At 58.2% G+C, this 14,868-nt stretch overlaps 2 protein-coding genes across 2 annotated transcripts in view; both read right to left on the bottom strand.

The window, feature by feature from the left end:
- LGR6 (leucine rich repeat containing G protein-coupled receptor 6) overlaps positions 1-1,604 on the bottom strand; it is a 144,826-nt gene extending 143,222 nt beyond the window's left edge. The window contains exons 1-2 of the mRNA XM_004375284.2: positions 1,526-1,604; positions 308-372 (exon numbers count right to left, since the gene is read on the bottom strand). Coding sequence (XP_004375341.2) covers positions 308-372; positions 1,526-1,604 — 144 coding nt within the window. The remainder of the gene's footprint in view (positions 1-307; positions 373-1,525) is intronic.
- Positions 1,605-2,938: 1,334 nt separating this feature from the next.
- Positions 2,939-14,868, bottom strand: part of LOC101342406 (receptor-type tyrosine-protein phosphatase V-like) — a 19,399-nt gene continuing 7,469 nt past the window's right edge. Inside the window, 24 exon segments of the mRNA XM_023730259.1 lie at positions 2,939-2,998; positions 3,232-3,367; positions 3,690-3,853; positions 3,953-4,069; positions 4,199-4,327; positions 4,472-4,533; positions 4,630-4,723; positions 4,829-4,915; positions 5,063-5,134; positions 5,506-5,641; positions 5,782-5,942; positions 6,516-6,638; positions 7,393-7,527; positions 8,736-8,812; positions 8,916-9,006; positions 9,138-9,231; positions 9,919-9,966; positions 10,114-10,240; positions 11,401-11,468; positions 11,951-12,161; positions 12,450-12,590; positions 13,195-13,476; positions 13,801-14,067; positions 14,263-14,526. Of these exon segments, the coding sequence (XP_023586027.1) occupies positions 2,939-2,998; positions 3,232-3,367; positions 3,690-3,853; positions 3,953-4,069; positions 4,199-4,327; positions 4,472-4,533; positions 4,630-4,723; positions 4,829-4,915; positions 5,063-5,134; positions 5,506-5,641; positions 5,782-5,942; positions 6,516-6,638; positions 7,393-7,527; positions 8,736-8,812; positions 8,916-9,006; positions 9,138-9,231; positions 9,919-9,966; positions 10,114-10,240; positions 11,401-11,468; positions 11,951-12,161; positions 12,450-12,590; positions 13,195-13,476; positions 13,801-14,067; positions 14,263-14,526 (3,146 nt within the window).

Consider the following 14,868-nt stretch of genomic DNA (forward strand, 5'->3'; position numbering starts at 1 on the left):
GTCGGTGGGGACGGCACCGCGGGCTCTGCTTGGCTGCGGCGGCTGCGGCGGGAGCGCGGGGACGATGCAGTCAGAGAGGGGCAGGCATTGTTGAGTGATCTTCGTTATTCGGTTTCACAGGCTGGGCTTGGCAAGGGAGGGAGACACAAGCGGAGGAGGAGTCAAGGAAACTTTCTACGCTGCGGCTAGCTCCCCTTCCCTCCTTCCTTCCGAGCTGGCAGGAATTACATCCAGGAAAGAAAAAGAAAAAAAAAAAAGGAAGAAAGCAAAGAAACCCAAAGCGAGCAGAGCCCAGCATGTCAAGCACCTGCCCGTGTTTGGCAACGGTGTCGCAGAGGGAGCCTGGGCCAGTGAGGCTCGGGACCCTCTTGCCTTTGGGGACAGCCAGAGGGTCACATGGAGGCTGGAGGAGGCCCTTTGGAAGAGACCTTAGAGTTTCCATATGCCCCCAACCTCTCTACCACGTTTTACACTTGAGGGAACTGAGCCCCTCAGAGGTGAAGTGACTTGTTCCAGGTCACACAGCAGATGAGAGGCAGCCCCTGAACTGGAAGTCGGGTTCAGCCCTCTTCACCCCATCTCCTGGGGTGGGGGGAGGAGGGGGAAGGGGTTGTCTGAAAGCCGTCAGACTGTGGCAAGTTCTCTTGCAGGTTGGGATGGGGGGTACCGGGCAGTGAGGAGTAGCTTTCTCCCTGAGCGGACATACCCTGATACCAAAGGAATGGGTGCAGATTTCCATCCACTGAGCATCGTTTGCATGCAGGTTTAAGTCCCAGAGATCACTTTGATCCCTGCTCCTGGGACCCCAGCATGGCCCAGGGACTCTGCCCAGCTGGTTGTCAGAGGCTGCCTAAAAATCAGCTGGTTGCCGCCACCTGGAGGCTCAGTGCTGCAGCTCAGCCACACTGAGACTGGGATCCCAGGGCCAGTTGCAGCCAGCCCCAGGACCTGGGGGGCATAGGGGCTAAAACTGGGGTCAAGCCCCTGTTCTCTCCTTACACCAGGCTGGACTGCCTTCATGGAGCCTCTTGTTTTCTCTGGTCTCTCCCACACTGAGCCAAGCCCCAGTGCAGGGCTGGAGTGGGCTGTGGCTCCCTCCTCCCACCCTTTGCCCTGACTCCCCATAGTCCATCCAGAGTGGACACCAGAAGCCTGGGACCTCAGAAGGAGCCAAGCTTCCTTCCATCCCAGACCGCCAGGACCCTCTCACCAACCCCTTCCCACTCTCTGCTACTCCTGATGACTTTCCAGGGCCCAAGTAGTGGCACAGCTGCACCAAGAAGCCAGCAGACCCTGAGCCTAGGCCTCCCATTTGGGCCATGGCCCTGAATGTGGAAGACGAGCCTCCTGGCTGGGAGGGCCAGAGAATGGCTTACACAACCAGAAAGACCCACAGATAGAAGCCTTCCTGCCCTGGGGCAGATGCTGCTTCTCATCTCCTTGTGACCTTAAAAGTCACCTCCCTTCTTGAGGTCTCCATTTCTACCTCAGCTTGGCCTGCGTTTCTGGTCTCACTCATCCATACCTTGGCTCCCCGCCCCTGACCCTGAACCTGTTTGCAGCTTCTGCCGCTCCAGCATGAGGAGCCAGGCTAGAAACACCATGATCGAGCCTGGTCACGGCCTCAGCAGGATCTCCACTGGGGCGGCTCAGAGCTAAGTCTCCAGCCTGTCCACCTGAAGGTCATTATGAGGCCAACCTCAGCCTGATGAACATAGTGTGTGAAGACCATGTCAACATTCAGTCCTCCTAGGGGAACATCGGAGCCTGACCCCATTCATGGAAAGCTCCTGATTGAACTCTGTTCCCCTTCTCCGACCAGGCCTGAGAGGGGCTCTCCCCTGTCCTCTGACCCCTTGCACATCCTAGGAGCTCACTTTGGCCAGTAAGACCTCTGCTCCCTCTGCACTCGGGGTTCTCAGTCCATTTCAGAGCTCCTGCTCTAATGTGTCCAGGCACTCTCGGTACCCGCCCAGGGCCCTCCAACAGGGGCCACCCAATGCCCAGTATTGTGCCTTCAGGCACCCTGCCATCCAGAACCTGCAGTCTAACCAGGAGGCCGACAGGAGCTCATGAGGTCGTCAATGATCATGTCACGCGGCGTGCAGTTCAGCCCTAAAGTGTGTGAGACAGACTGCTTTCCCCCGGGGCCTCATGCCCACCCTCCTTCCTGGTCTTTGGTTTCTCCTCCTGGTTTTACCCTTCCCCAGATGCCCTCGCTGCTTTCTCTCCCACCTCCCTGCTATGTGGAGGGAAGGAAGGAGGAGAGCTCCACGGAGCAACTCTAGCCTGAGGGGCAGCCTCCCATGGGAACAGTGAAGCCTCAGGCTCCTGCCTTCCCAGTCACAGTATGGCTGCCAGGGAGGGGTAGCAGGCACTGGCTGCGGGTAGCCGCTGGTGACTTTGGCAGGAAGAAAAGGCTGGGGATGGCAGGGAAGAGAACCAGGGAGCAGGGAGGTTCTACTGTATGCCTGGAGTGGCAGGTGAGAGGGGGAATGCTGAGTAGATGGGACTCTGAATCCAGGGCTTGGCACCACAGGACACTAAAGGTGGAGAGACTGAAGTCTGAGGAAACTGGGAAATTGGAGGAATAGAGGGTAGGGGACTCTGGGGGAAAGCCAACAGCAAGCAGGCTGCAGGTCAGCCAGTTCAGCCAGGCCCCAGGCCCTGCCCCCACCCCAGCCCTGCTCCATGTTGGCCCCAGAGACCCTTGTGCTGGGCCCCATGCCCCTCAAGTCTTCGCAGCCATTTTTTTTTCTCCTCAGAGGACGGGTAACAAAACACACTCAGCTTCAAGCTTGTCCACCTGTCTTTATTCCCTCAGCTCTGCGCCTTCACAGCACAGGGCTCTTCTGGGGAAGCCAGGCCCGAGTGGGCCTGCAGGGGTAGACACCGCCCAACAGGGCACAGGCCCATTCTGCTCCTAAGCTGTGCCGGCTCAGGGAAGCTCATCCACCAGTGCGCTGTTCAGACAGTTGTACAGGTAGATATACTGCTCCTGGGGACAGAGGCAGGGAGAGAAGCCTCACCCCACCCACCCAAATCTAACTAGGAAAGGCTTCCTTGGTGTCTCCTGGCCCCTAGGGTTCCATCTCGGCTGGAGAGCATAGTGGCCCACAGTGCCACCTGTGGCTGTGCAAACGGTGCTGCCTAGAGGCATGCTGTAGCTGGGACAGAACTTTCCAAACCTCCCCGCCCCTTCCCACAGCTGAGCCCCATGTCGCCTCTCACCAGCGTTGGGGTCATTAGGCCACAGGCCTGTGACTGCTGGAGGGCCACGTTAAAGACGTCCACGGTGCACTCAGCCCCTGCCCGCTGCAGCAGCTGCTCCATGGCCAGGAAGATGCCCAACTGGGCCACACCCTTGCTGCAATGGGCCCAGAGTTGGACGGGGTGCCTCCGGGGGTGGGGGTGGGAGACGATGTCCAGGTGTGTGGGAAAACCCAACATGGGTCTGGGGACTGGAAGGGACACTGGGCACTTGGTCAGCCAACCTGGACCCAAGTAGGGAAGGGTACGTTCCTACCACATCCCTGAGAGACCCAAGGGCGGGGGGAGAGGGAGACAGGGAACTGGGAGACTGTGCTTTTTGACTCATAACCTCAGCAGGGCTCAGTGAGATGTGAGGCCCTGCCAGAGGGGCAGTGAGGGGGTCCTGACGCCCACCCCCAGCCCTTTGTCCACAGCACCTGGAGTGGCTGAGCAGCGTGCCCGGCTTCTCTCTCTTGCCGCGAGAGCAGCACTGGCCCACAGCGGCCAGGAAGGGCAGCAGGGTGGTGGCGGGCAGCTCATGCCCAGGCTCCCAGGATGGAAACTGCAGTTGCTGCACCTGCCTCTCCTTTCTGCTCTCCCTCTGGGGGCAAAGACCCCATCAGCATTAGTGCCAGGGGGGCGGAGGGAAGCTGGCACAGGACAGCCCACCGGCCCCATGCCCTGTGGCCCCAACACCTACATGTATGACCCTGAGGAGGGTACAGGGCCAGCCTGCTGTGTTGCTCTCAGCCACCCAGTTCACAGTCACCATATCCGTGACAATGGGATGTGTCTCTGCGGGCCAGAACTCCTGGGGGGAAGGGTGAGTCAGAGCCGCTCAGGCAGCTTCCCGAGGTCTCTTCCCAGGCCCTGGCCACAAGCACTCCACCCTGTCTCCTAAGCCTCCCATCCTCTGTCCTCCTCTCCCTCCCTCTGGTCCCCTCACCTTCTCCTGCATGTCAGGGGGGCACAGGGAGACCAGCACATGGGCCCCATGCTCCCACACCAGCTCCCAGAGCTCCTGCGGCCCTGCAGAGCCCGTCAGCACCACGTGGTCGCGGCCAGAAGGCCCACCCTGCAGAGCACAGCTCGATGGCTTAAGAGACTGAGGGCATCCCCTGGCCATCCCGAGGAGCCCTCTGCAACCCCAGCCCCGGCCCAGGAGGCCCAAGTGGTCAGAGAGGACAAGCTAAAGGGCAGAAGGCCAGCATCATCTCACAGGGAAGAGCCAGGCTTCAGGCAGCTCGTCAGGGGGACTCTCCTCCAGAGGAGAAAATTGCACTTGAGAACAATCGTCTGTGGGAAGATAGTGAGGGTGAGGTTGCCAGAGGTGGTGCCAGATGTCCCTGGCCTCTGCTTGCCACCCACCATCCACACAGTGCACATGCTCACAGGAGATGCTGCTGTGCTGCTCGTGGCCAGGAGGGGGCGACGGAGAGCCAGCCTCTTCTTTGATGGCCTGGAGCAGGAGCTGGGAGCGAGATGGGCACCGACGCTGGGCGGAGCCCACAGAAGTGCCAGCCGGGCAGGCGAAAGCTGTCCTCACTTGTCATCCACCCCCTGGCCTGAAGCTTACCTCGTACTCCTTCAAAAAGCCAGCGTTAGCGTTGGCCGCCCTCTTGGCGCAGGCCTGTGCGAAGTTCTTCACCGAGATGGGCCGGGACTTGGGGCAGGGGTGCAGAGGGGAGAAGGCGCTCCAGCTTCCCCAGGTCCCGCTCCTAGTCTTCTTGGCTCTGCCCGACAGGAGTACTGGTGGGAGGGCACAGGGAAACTGAGCCCCACCCCACAAGGGCCCAAGGGGAGCCGAGACTTACTCTGAGGTGTCCGAGGGCCCTTCCAGAATCTTGTTCAGGAGGCAGCTGTGCAGGAAGATGTACTGGCTCTGACGGGGGGATGGACAGGTGCACTGAGGGAGCATGGCTCAGCAGAGATTTTCCAGGCCCCCACCAGGAAGACTGGGACAGGGCAGGGTGAGGAGGGTGCCATTTGGGGACCTTCCCAGTGCTGTCACATAATGTCAAAGCTGGCATAGGCCTGCCCCACTTCCCCTTCTACAGAAACGGAAACAGAAGCCCAGACGGGGCAGTGACAAGTTTCAGCCCCCTCACCCCCAGTGTCCTCTGTGTGCCCCCCACGAGCTCCTTTACCTGGTCCCTGCCACCACCTCCAGACCCTGTGGCCCCCACAGCCATCCACCTCCCACCCACTCCTTCAGGGTCCCAGCTGCCCAGCCCAGCTGGCTGCGGCCCTCACCGGGGTCTGGATCATGAGGGGCCGGTGCAGCCGGAGCGCGTACACAGCGTTGAACACGTCTACCATCTGCTCTTCCTCCATCTGCTGCAGCAGCCTTGTCAGGGCCACAAAGGTGCCTGTCCGGCCCACGCCTGCACTGTGGGGACAAGTCCTGGGGAGCTGAATGGGCGAAGGGGCTACCCGTGGCCCCTGTGGCCCCAGAGCCCATTCCCCTCAGCCTCCTCCAGCCTAAGGCCAAACAGCGGGCCTTCCAGGCGCTCACCGGCCTGCCCTCACCTGCAGTGCACCAGGATGGGCCCCGCGCCCTGGGAGGCCCGCGCGTGCTCCTGCACCAGCTCCACAAAGGTGAGCAGGGAGCTGGGGGCCTCAGGAACGCTGTGGTCAGGCCAGGTCGTGAACTGCAGCTGCTTCACCCTCCGCCGTTGTTGCTCAGAGGCCTGAGTTAGGGGGCAGGAGCAGGGGAGGGGGCAGGGGGCTGCTCCTACTGATCACTGTCACTAGTCCCAGCCCTGAAACTTCCTTCACCAGCTCCCTGAGGGCAGGGGGAATACCTCCCCCCTCAGACTGGATGTTCCTTCAGGGTGGTGCCTATATCTTCTCCCTCCCTCTGGATGCTCTGAGCTCTTGGGTCCTTTTCTATACAGAGGGTGCCCAGGCAGAGGGGTGATTCTGGTGTCTGGCTTCCTGCCCCAGTAAGTCACGGCAGGGAAGGCAGACGGGCACAAGGAGCTGGGTGAAGAGCGGAGCCTGAGCTGAGCGCAGGGCAGTGCAGAGCCTTGACTTCTTGCCCCACTCTACCCTTGACACACTGTGCAACCTCGGCTGTACCCTTAACCTTCTCTGTGCCTCATTACTGTTCCCTCACCACCATCTTCCCAAGGGAGTCAGGAGCCCTGGGCAGTGAGGTCCTCAGGAAGGAGGCCACGGGGACCCAGGAGATGAAGCACCCTTCTTGGGGAGTCTCAGCACTAAGGACCACCCCACGCTGCCCATCTCCCCAGGACACGCACGTGCTGCAGCTGGAATTCGCGCTTGGTCCACTCATCCTTGAGCTCCTCAGCCAGGAGGTGAACAGTGATGTGGCCATGGGTGATGGGGGTGGAGTCAGCCGGCCAGTAATGCTCACACAGCACCTAGGGCCAGAGGGTTAGCGTGCGCAGAGGGTGATTATAGAGATTGCACAGAGCACCCAACCCTACCACCACCACCCCCAAAACATTCATCCCCACCCATCTTTCTGGTCCCTGTTACCCTGCTGAAATTCTCTCTGTCACAACCCAAGGCAACTTTCTCCAGAGGCCTCTCTTCCCTAGCTAGACCCCAGCATCGTCACCCCAGACCTCTTGTAGGACCCTTGGGGCTTTGAGATGGCTCCTGGGCTCCTTAGTAAAACTAGGTGGCCCTTACTTAGTGGCTGTCTGGCCTTGCCTCACTGCTCGGGCTGGCAACAAACTCCTCGCAGGTGCCCTCTCTGTCCCAGGGCCCTTCAATGAGCGGGCACAGAAGAGGCACCCACCTGGCTTGTTGAAAGAAAAGATGCATAGTGCCCCTACCCTCAATGCCCACCCTGGACCAGTCCTCACCCCTTGATCTCCAACCTCTCCAGCCTTCTCTGTCTACAGCAAGAGCAAGCAGAGACCATGAGAAACAGCAGAGGCCGTTGGAAACTGGGTTAAGCTGGGAGCTCCTGGTCCCTCCCCGCTGCCTCCCAATGCTGGGTGATCCTGGGGAGCCCCACCAACCTCCAACCTGGCTGGCATCACTCCTGTCCGCCTCACCCTCCCTGACAGGAAGATACCATGAGGGTTGCTAAGGCCCATGGCCATTCCTGCAAGGAGAACGTGTGCCACCTGGTGGCTATTTCAGGAAGCTGCAAGGCATGCTCACCCTCCCGTTCTCCATGCCTACTGTTAGCATGACGATGATGTGGACCTGCTGCTCCCACACCAGCCGCCAGAAGTCCTCAAGAGTTTTTTTGAGGGGCCCCTGGGTGGCGATGAATTCCTGCGGGTGGGTGTAACCCTAGGGTGTGGGTGGCAGAGGACAGCAACATGTTAACAAGTGAACCCTCGGTCCCCTGGGCGCCAGCAAGCACATGTGCAACCTCCAAGAGTGAGGACACTCTGGACGCGCCAATACATGTGCAAGCATGTGAACACGTGTGGGCATCAAGGAATCAAACCTGGAGGGGGAACTTCAGAGACCCCACCACCACCCACGCTCCACCTCAAGAGGGCAAGAAAGCCCCCCATGAAAATAACAAGATACTAACATGCCAAAAATAGTCTCCTCAGTCCACCCTCCACACCAGCCCCAGCGTGACCTTCCTAAAACCAAACTCTGTGTTCCTCCCATGCTCAAACATCTTTCATGGCTCCCCATTGCCCACCAAACAAAATCCCATGTCCTCAGCCTAACAGTCAAGGTCCTCCTTGATCCTGTCTCATCTCCCACTACCTGCCACCCTCACCCCACCCTGCACTCCATTCTCGCTGGGCCCCCCACAATCCCTGTACATTCTTGCCTAGGGGAGGGGTTGTATTCATTCAGGCTCATCTCTTCAGCCAGAATGTCCTTCCCCCCTTTATCTTCCCCACTTATAAATCTTCTACTCGTCCTTCAAGAAGATATCAAGTGCCCTCTCCTCTAGAAAGACTCCTGATTCTGGAGGTGGACCAAATTGCTCCCTCCGCCATGTGCTCTGAACACCATGCTTGTTCCCTTATTACAACACTTGTCACACTGTGTGTTAGACGTGTTGCGTCTTACACTCACACACAATCAGACACACACACACGCCATGTGTTCTGTTTGGAGGTGGGGAATACAGCTAACTCAGCCCTGCCTCCCATAGCCCAGCACAGTGCCTGACACGCAATAGAAACCAGTTGCCATTGAGTCCACTCCGACTCATGACGAGCCCATGTGTGTTAGGGAAGAATTGTGCTCCGTAGGGTTTTCAACGGCTGAACTTTCAGAAGTAGACAGCCAGGCCTTTCTTCCAAGGTGCCTCTGGGTGGACTCAAACCACCAGCCTTTTGGTTAGCCGTCGAGCACATAACCATTTGCACCACCTAGACACTCAATAAATACCCACTGGATTGACCTAAAGAAACACAAGCTGGTGACCTTCATGGACATCTAGCCTGTCCTCGGGCAGGACAGTGTGTGTGCAAACCGAGCCCATCTCCCGAGCAGACAGCCGCAGACAGCCGGCAGTCAGCCCTTACCGGGATGAAGTTGGCATTGATGTAGTCAGAGTGGGGCTCTCCGTCCAGCTGGGCCAGCCTGACCCGAGAGTGGTCATCTGCAGAGGGTAAGGGTTGTGCCCTCAGTGCTGGGGCACACACAGCCCCCTCTTCCATGCCAAGCCCTGCCCTCTTCCCTGCCCTCTCCTGCCCCATGCTCACAGGGCAGCACATGCGGGTAGCGGTTCTTGGTGGCGTTGGCAGGATGTTCGGCCTCCAGTCTGGGCTGCTCCTTGCCCACCTCCTTCAGCTCCTGCAGGGATTAGGGGCAGGTGGTGGTGTCTGAAGCAGGCCCATCTCACCCCTTCTAGGATAGGGCAGGGTGGTGAGTGCAAACTGGACGTGCCAGCCTCATGCCCTCATCCTTCCTGCTCGGAGCCTTACCTCAAACTCCTGAAAGAACGCCTGGTGGCCATGAGTACTCTTGGCCTCATAGCTCTGCCGGAAGCTCTGGATTGGGATTGGCCGGTGGGTCCTCCTGGTGGGAGAGGGAGGGAGTGGGCCTGGGTGTGCGGGTGATGGGCACAGAGCCGTGGACCTTAGTGCTGGCTGCACAACCCAGTCTCTGGGAGCTGGTGAGAATCCAGCCCCTGGGCTCCAGTCCCCGATCTGGAGTCCACGTGCGTGTGTATCCAGCTCTGGTGCTGCATGAGCTGCCAGGGCTGAGAGCCACCAGTGTGGAAAGATGGAAAGGGGGGTGCACAGGGAAGAGGGGTGGATGGGGGCCTGACCTGCACAGAATGCACAGGCGTGCCTTATAAACCCCTCACGGGGTCTGCAACAGGGTTTCAGCTGGTGTTCAATTAATGTCGGTTCACTATGAAGTCAGTATAAAGAACAGGAGTGAATTACAGGCCTGACAGAGGAAAGAGAAAGAAAAGAGAGAGATTTGGCCTGATAGGATCCAGTGGCCAGTCAGGGAGAAGGCGGGACTGGAGTTGGGAGTTTGGAGGAGAAGGAGGCAGAATGGGCGGAGAGGAGCGGGAGAGCCTGGGGTTGGAGAGCAGGTCTGAGCAGGTGGCTGAGGAAGGAGGAGTGAGGCCCCCTGTCTAGCAGGCATTGCAGAGGGGCAGGCTGCAGGGAGACTTGACAATGTCACCCAGGGCCCACCCACGGCAGCCCCACAGCCCTCACACCACGGGGCAGAGCGGGCAGCGGCACTCACCGCAGGTTGTAAGCAGTCAGCTCTTGGGAAAATTGATTCTTCTGGGCCCTGCAAGGGGTGAAGAGGAGTGTGGGAGGCAGGCAGCCAGGGGACGCGAGGGCAGGGCCAGCCTGTCCAACAAGAGGCCACTTTTGCCCAGCCCCGGGCCCCACCCCGCTCACCAGCTCTTCCCGGCCCTCAGCCCTCCCGACTCACCTCTGCCCTTTCGCTCGCCACCAGCACAGCAAGCCCAGAACGATACAGATGGTAAAGACGCAGCCCACCACAATGCCTGCCACCACAGGGAGGGGCACCGCCACCCTTGAGATGCTGGCCCGGGGCTCTGTGGGCAGCAAGGGAAGGAGGGAGCATGGCAGCCTTGCCTCCAACCCTGCCAGTGCCATGCCAACCTCGCCTGGGCTTGGGACGCCCTCGGCAGAGGGCACTGTGACCCCCCCACCAGAAGTCCCAGATGCCAAACTGAGGCCAGAGATGGCTGTGAGAGGGAGCATCCTGGATGGGCGCTGAGAAGACCCAACAAGCCCGACCTATCCCACCTCCTGGGAACACCCCAAAGACCCTACTCCCCTCCCTGGCACCCTCAAAGAAAAGAAAGAGGACAGAGGCCTGGCTGCCTGGATTTTCTAGAACTACATCGTCCAACAAGGAGTCTCTGGGTGGTGGAACGGTTAAGCACTCGACTACTAGCTGAAAAGTTGGTAGTTTGAACCCGCCTAGAGGTGTCTCAGAAGAAAGTCCTATCAATCTGCTTGTGAAAGGTCCCAGCCTTGAATACCTTATGGAGCAGTTCTACTCTGCACACATGGGGCCACCACAAATTGGAAATGACTTGACAGCAACTAGCAACAACAACAGTAGACCCTAGCCACACATGGCTCTTGAGCACTTGAAATGTGGCTAGTCTGAATGGAGATTCGCTCTAGGCGTAAACTACACACCAAATTTCGAAGATCTAGTAAGAAAAAGGAATGTAAAAGATCTTACTGGTTTTCTTTAAAAATGGATCACACATTGAAATGATTTAGATATCTTGGTTTAAATGAAATACGTTTTTAAAATTAATTTAAACTGTTTTGTTTTACTTTTTTAATGTGCTTACTAGGAAATGTTAATACATGTATGGTTGGCACTTGTGGCTTGCTTTATGTTTCTGGCGGACAGTGCTGTTCTAGAGTGTGGATGGCCTGGGGGCACAAGGCTGTAGCGGGGCAGTGCCGGAAGGCGGTGTGATTATGGACGTTGGCAAACAGGCTCGCTGATATCTGTCTCCACCTCCGGCCCAGCGGGGGCAATTCTGGTGCCAAGGGCACCTTCATCACGGGCTTCCGGGCCTCTCAGCTCTGCTAGGCAGGACATGTTCTCCCTGGAGTCTAACCTCAGTCCCTCCTGCTGCTGGTTGGGAATGAGCCTCAGAAGAGGGGTCCCGGCACTTCTCCCCCACTCCAGGGCCCCACTGGAACCCCAGCTAAGAGCCCACCCTACCTGAGAAGGCTGAGAAGGAGACAATGGGTTCGGGAAGGCTGGACCTGGTAAAGGCAGCAACACTGAACCTGGGCAGAGAAATAGGACCTTCTGTCGGGGGAGGGGCAGGCAAAGAAGGCAAAGCACCTCCCAGGAAATCAAGTCATGAGCAATAGACAGGCCAAAAGTAACAGAGCTTCCCTCCTCTGTTTAGAGGATATGTACTGAGCTACCTTCCACAGAAGAGCAAGCCTCCCCCAGCTTTCCTGCCGTCTTCCCTGCCCTATTCTGAGGGCAAGAGTAAGCCCTAGAAATAGACACCTGAATGTCATTGGCATTGCTGTGGCAAGCTGAAACAGAATCTACACCCCCTTTCCTTTCTGAAAAAAGAACCATGCAACAGTTGAGTGTTCCCCTTTTTCCCGAGTGTTCCCCTTTTTCCCTGCCTGCCAGGACACCCAATCAAAATAACTGGACCCTTTATGAGTTATCCAGATCTTTTGTTGAAATATGTGTAAATAACCCATTTAAGAAAAAGATTATCATGCCCCTTTCTGGCCTTAGCCCTCACCTATACTGAACACCTGGCTTGAGCTGCCCATTACATATCTCCTGAGTCTGGCCGCAGTCCTCGGTACCCATGGGCACTGTCCAGGATCTTGGCACAGCCCAGGGCCCCGGATAGAAGGGATTGGGGAGCAAGATGGCCAGGTAGGAGTCATGTCCTCTGTAGCAGTGGTCATACCAGGTATGGTTGATGGCTTCCCGGGGAGGCCGAGCCACTGGGAAAGGAACAGAGGAGGGACAGACAGGGTCAGCAAGGGGACCAAGGCCTCCCTCTTGGTCACCGGGGGGCGACCTCATTTCTTCTAACATGCTCCCACCATTCACAACCCAACATCCTTATCCTCAGGAGAGCTCTGGCTCTCGCTGCTCACACCACCCACTATTGAATGCCAGCCTCAGACATTTCATCCTGCCAGTCTCAGTCCCCGCACCGAACCACCACCACCTACCCCAGACTGGGCAGCAGCCTGGTCCCCCCACACCCTTCCTAGCCCAGTACTCACATGACATGTTGGTGGTGGCAATGACGCCATACCACTGGATCTGCCCATCGTCCTCGCCAAACATGCCCCGTGTGATCACCACTCCCATCCCCGTGTCAGGCTCCAGCTGGGGGGCGATAGCTAACTCTGGGGGGTGCCAGGCTGGAGATGGAGAGGAGGAGAGTGAGGTCCTAACGAGGTGCCTGAAAGACAGCCTTCCAGGCCAGGGCCATGCCTGCCTATCCCCAGTGCCTGGCACAGTCCCTGGCACATCACAGACCCACAGCAAATGGCTGATGGATACAATTAAATCAGAACGGGAAGGTTCCTAGCCATGGTGCCAGAGCATGAGGCTCCAAAGCATGGCATCAACTTACATGGAATACCTAGGACAGGCAAGTGTATAGAGACCAAAGGTCATTCGTGGTGACCAGGGGCGGGCGGGAGGGAGAGGGAAAGGCAGTCTCATTGCTTAGGGGGTACTCAGCTTCTGTTAAGGGTAATAGAAAAATGGAAATGTAGAGTGGTTGAACAGCACAATGAACATAATGTCACTGGATTGTACATGTAAAAAATGTTGAAATGGCAAGTGTTTTATCACACATATATTTACTTTTTTTTCTTTTAAATATGGTATCCAACCAGCCAGATCAGGGCCAGAGGACAGTGTTGGGGCTTAGGGACCAGGAAGTGAGAACACCAGGAAGGCAGTGATGGAGGGAGACTGAGGGCATGGAAGTGGCTTCAGAGACTGGAAAGTGCCTACCCTCCACAGAAGTGGCACACACCAGGGTGACCGCCCGGCTCCACAGCCCATTTCTGCCCAGCACGGTGAGGCTGAGGCGGTAGGAAGTGGCAGGCACCAGGTTGGGCAACAGGACAGCATCCCCAGAGGTGTTGGCCTGGAAGACGAGGTGAGTATTCCCTCCCACTGCCAGCTGCTCCACCACCACGAGGCAGATGTCCACGTCCCCGGTGGGCACCGTCCAGTTTAGGGCCAGGTGGGTGGCCTTGGGCTGGCACTGCACGTCCTCCACGGGGTCAGGCTCTGTAGAAGTCAAAGGCTCTGTCTTGTGCAGGGGTCAGACTCAGTGCACCCCAAGAGGAAGGTATCTGGGTCAGGGGCTCTCAAAATCCTCAGGTGCAAGGGACTGGGCATCTGTGCCCACAGAAGGGGCCTTGGGCACACAGAGAAACACCTCCTTTGGCCAACACTGCCCTCCGCAGAAGCATATGGAGGGATGGCCCCATGGCAGGCCAACCCACATCCACCTGGGAGGAGCAGGGGCTGGAGTAGAGTGGGTAGTACTGCTGACTGGGTTGGAGTCTGCCTCTCAGGGCAGCGCTATTTCCCCAATAGACATGAACATACCAACAGGCAGAACCACGGAGTGAGTGGAGGCCTGGAGTGGGCCCGCCTGGCATAACACCGACAGGGAGAGATTGCGTCCAGGTGTGAGGCCCCTCAGGATGAAGTGGGCTTGGCCGAGCATCAGGGGCTGCTCCCAGGAGAGGTACCCAGCCTCTGAGAGCTGGGCGTGGCACGTCCCCTGCCCCAAGGGGCCGCTGGCCCAGGCCAGGTGGACCACGGCACTGCCTGCCTGCATCGATACCAACAACTCGTTGGGCAAGAGTGGGGCTGTGGAGGAAAGAACAGGACAAGCAGACTGCCTTTCTCGCCCCTGAGGACCCCAGGCCACGATACCGGGGCTCGCTGACCCCATTCAGAGCTCTGGGGTGTGGAGGTGGGGAAATGGGGCAAAAGGGAGATGAAGGTGCCATTGAGAGGAAAGCCCAGGGATTTCAGAAGCAGCCTGTCCCCAGCCCCACTCACAGGTCCAGCCGGAGGCGTTGGCTGCCGCAGTATGGAGGGGCCCAGCTTTGGAGACCACTTCCACCTCGTACTTAGTACCCGGAGTCAGAGCCGAAAAGCTGGTACTGTCCACCTCGGGTCCCACAGTGCTGCTGCCTGCCCAGACACCAGCCTGGTACAGAGTCACCTGGTAGCTGTCCCGGCCCCCAGGAGGATGGACCCAGGATGTCCGGAGCTGGGTGGGGCCTTCACTGGTCACACTGACCAAAGGAGGGGCAAGGGGAGCTGCAGGGAGAGCAAGATACAGGGAGTGTAGGGGACAAGAGGAAAACTGGAAACCACATCCTGCTCTCCTCGCTCCCCAGAAGATCCCCCCACTTTCCCCTCATCCTTGACCTAATCAAGAAGCCTCTAGGAGACAGAAAGGGCCACATAAACCAGAGACTGCATCAGCCTGAGACCAGAACAACTAGATGGTGTCCAGCTACCACCAATGACCGTCCTGACAGGGAACACAACAGAGAGTCCCTGATGGAAAAGGAGAAAAGTGGGGTGCAGAACTCAAATTCTCATAAGAAGACCAGACTTAATGGTCTGACTGAGACTGGAGGAACCCCAGAAAGCATG

The sequence above is a fragment of the Trichechus manatus genome, unplaced genomic scaffold, assembly GCF_000243295.1.
Source record: "Trichechus manatus latirostris isolate Lorelei unplaced genomic scaffold, TriManLat1.0 scaffold00035, whole genome shotgun sequence".
Taxonomy (NCBI): domain Eukaryota; kingdom Metazoa; phylum Chordata; class Mammalia; order Sirenia; family Trichechidae; genus Trichechus; species Trichechus manatus.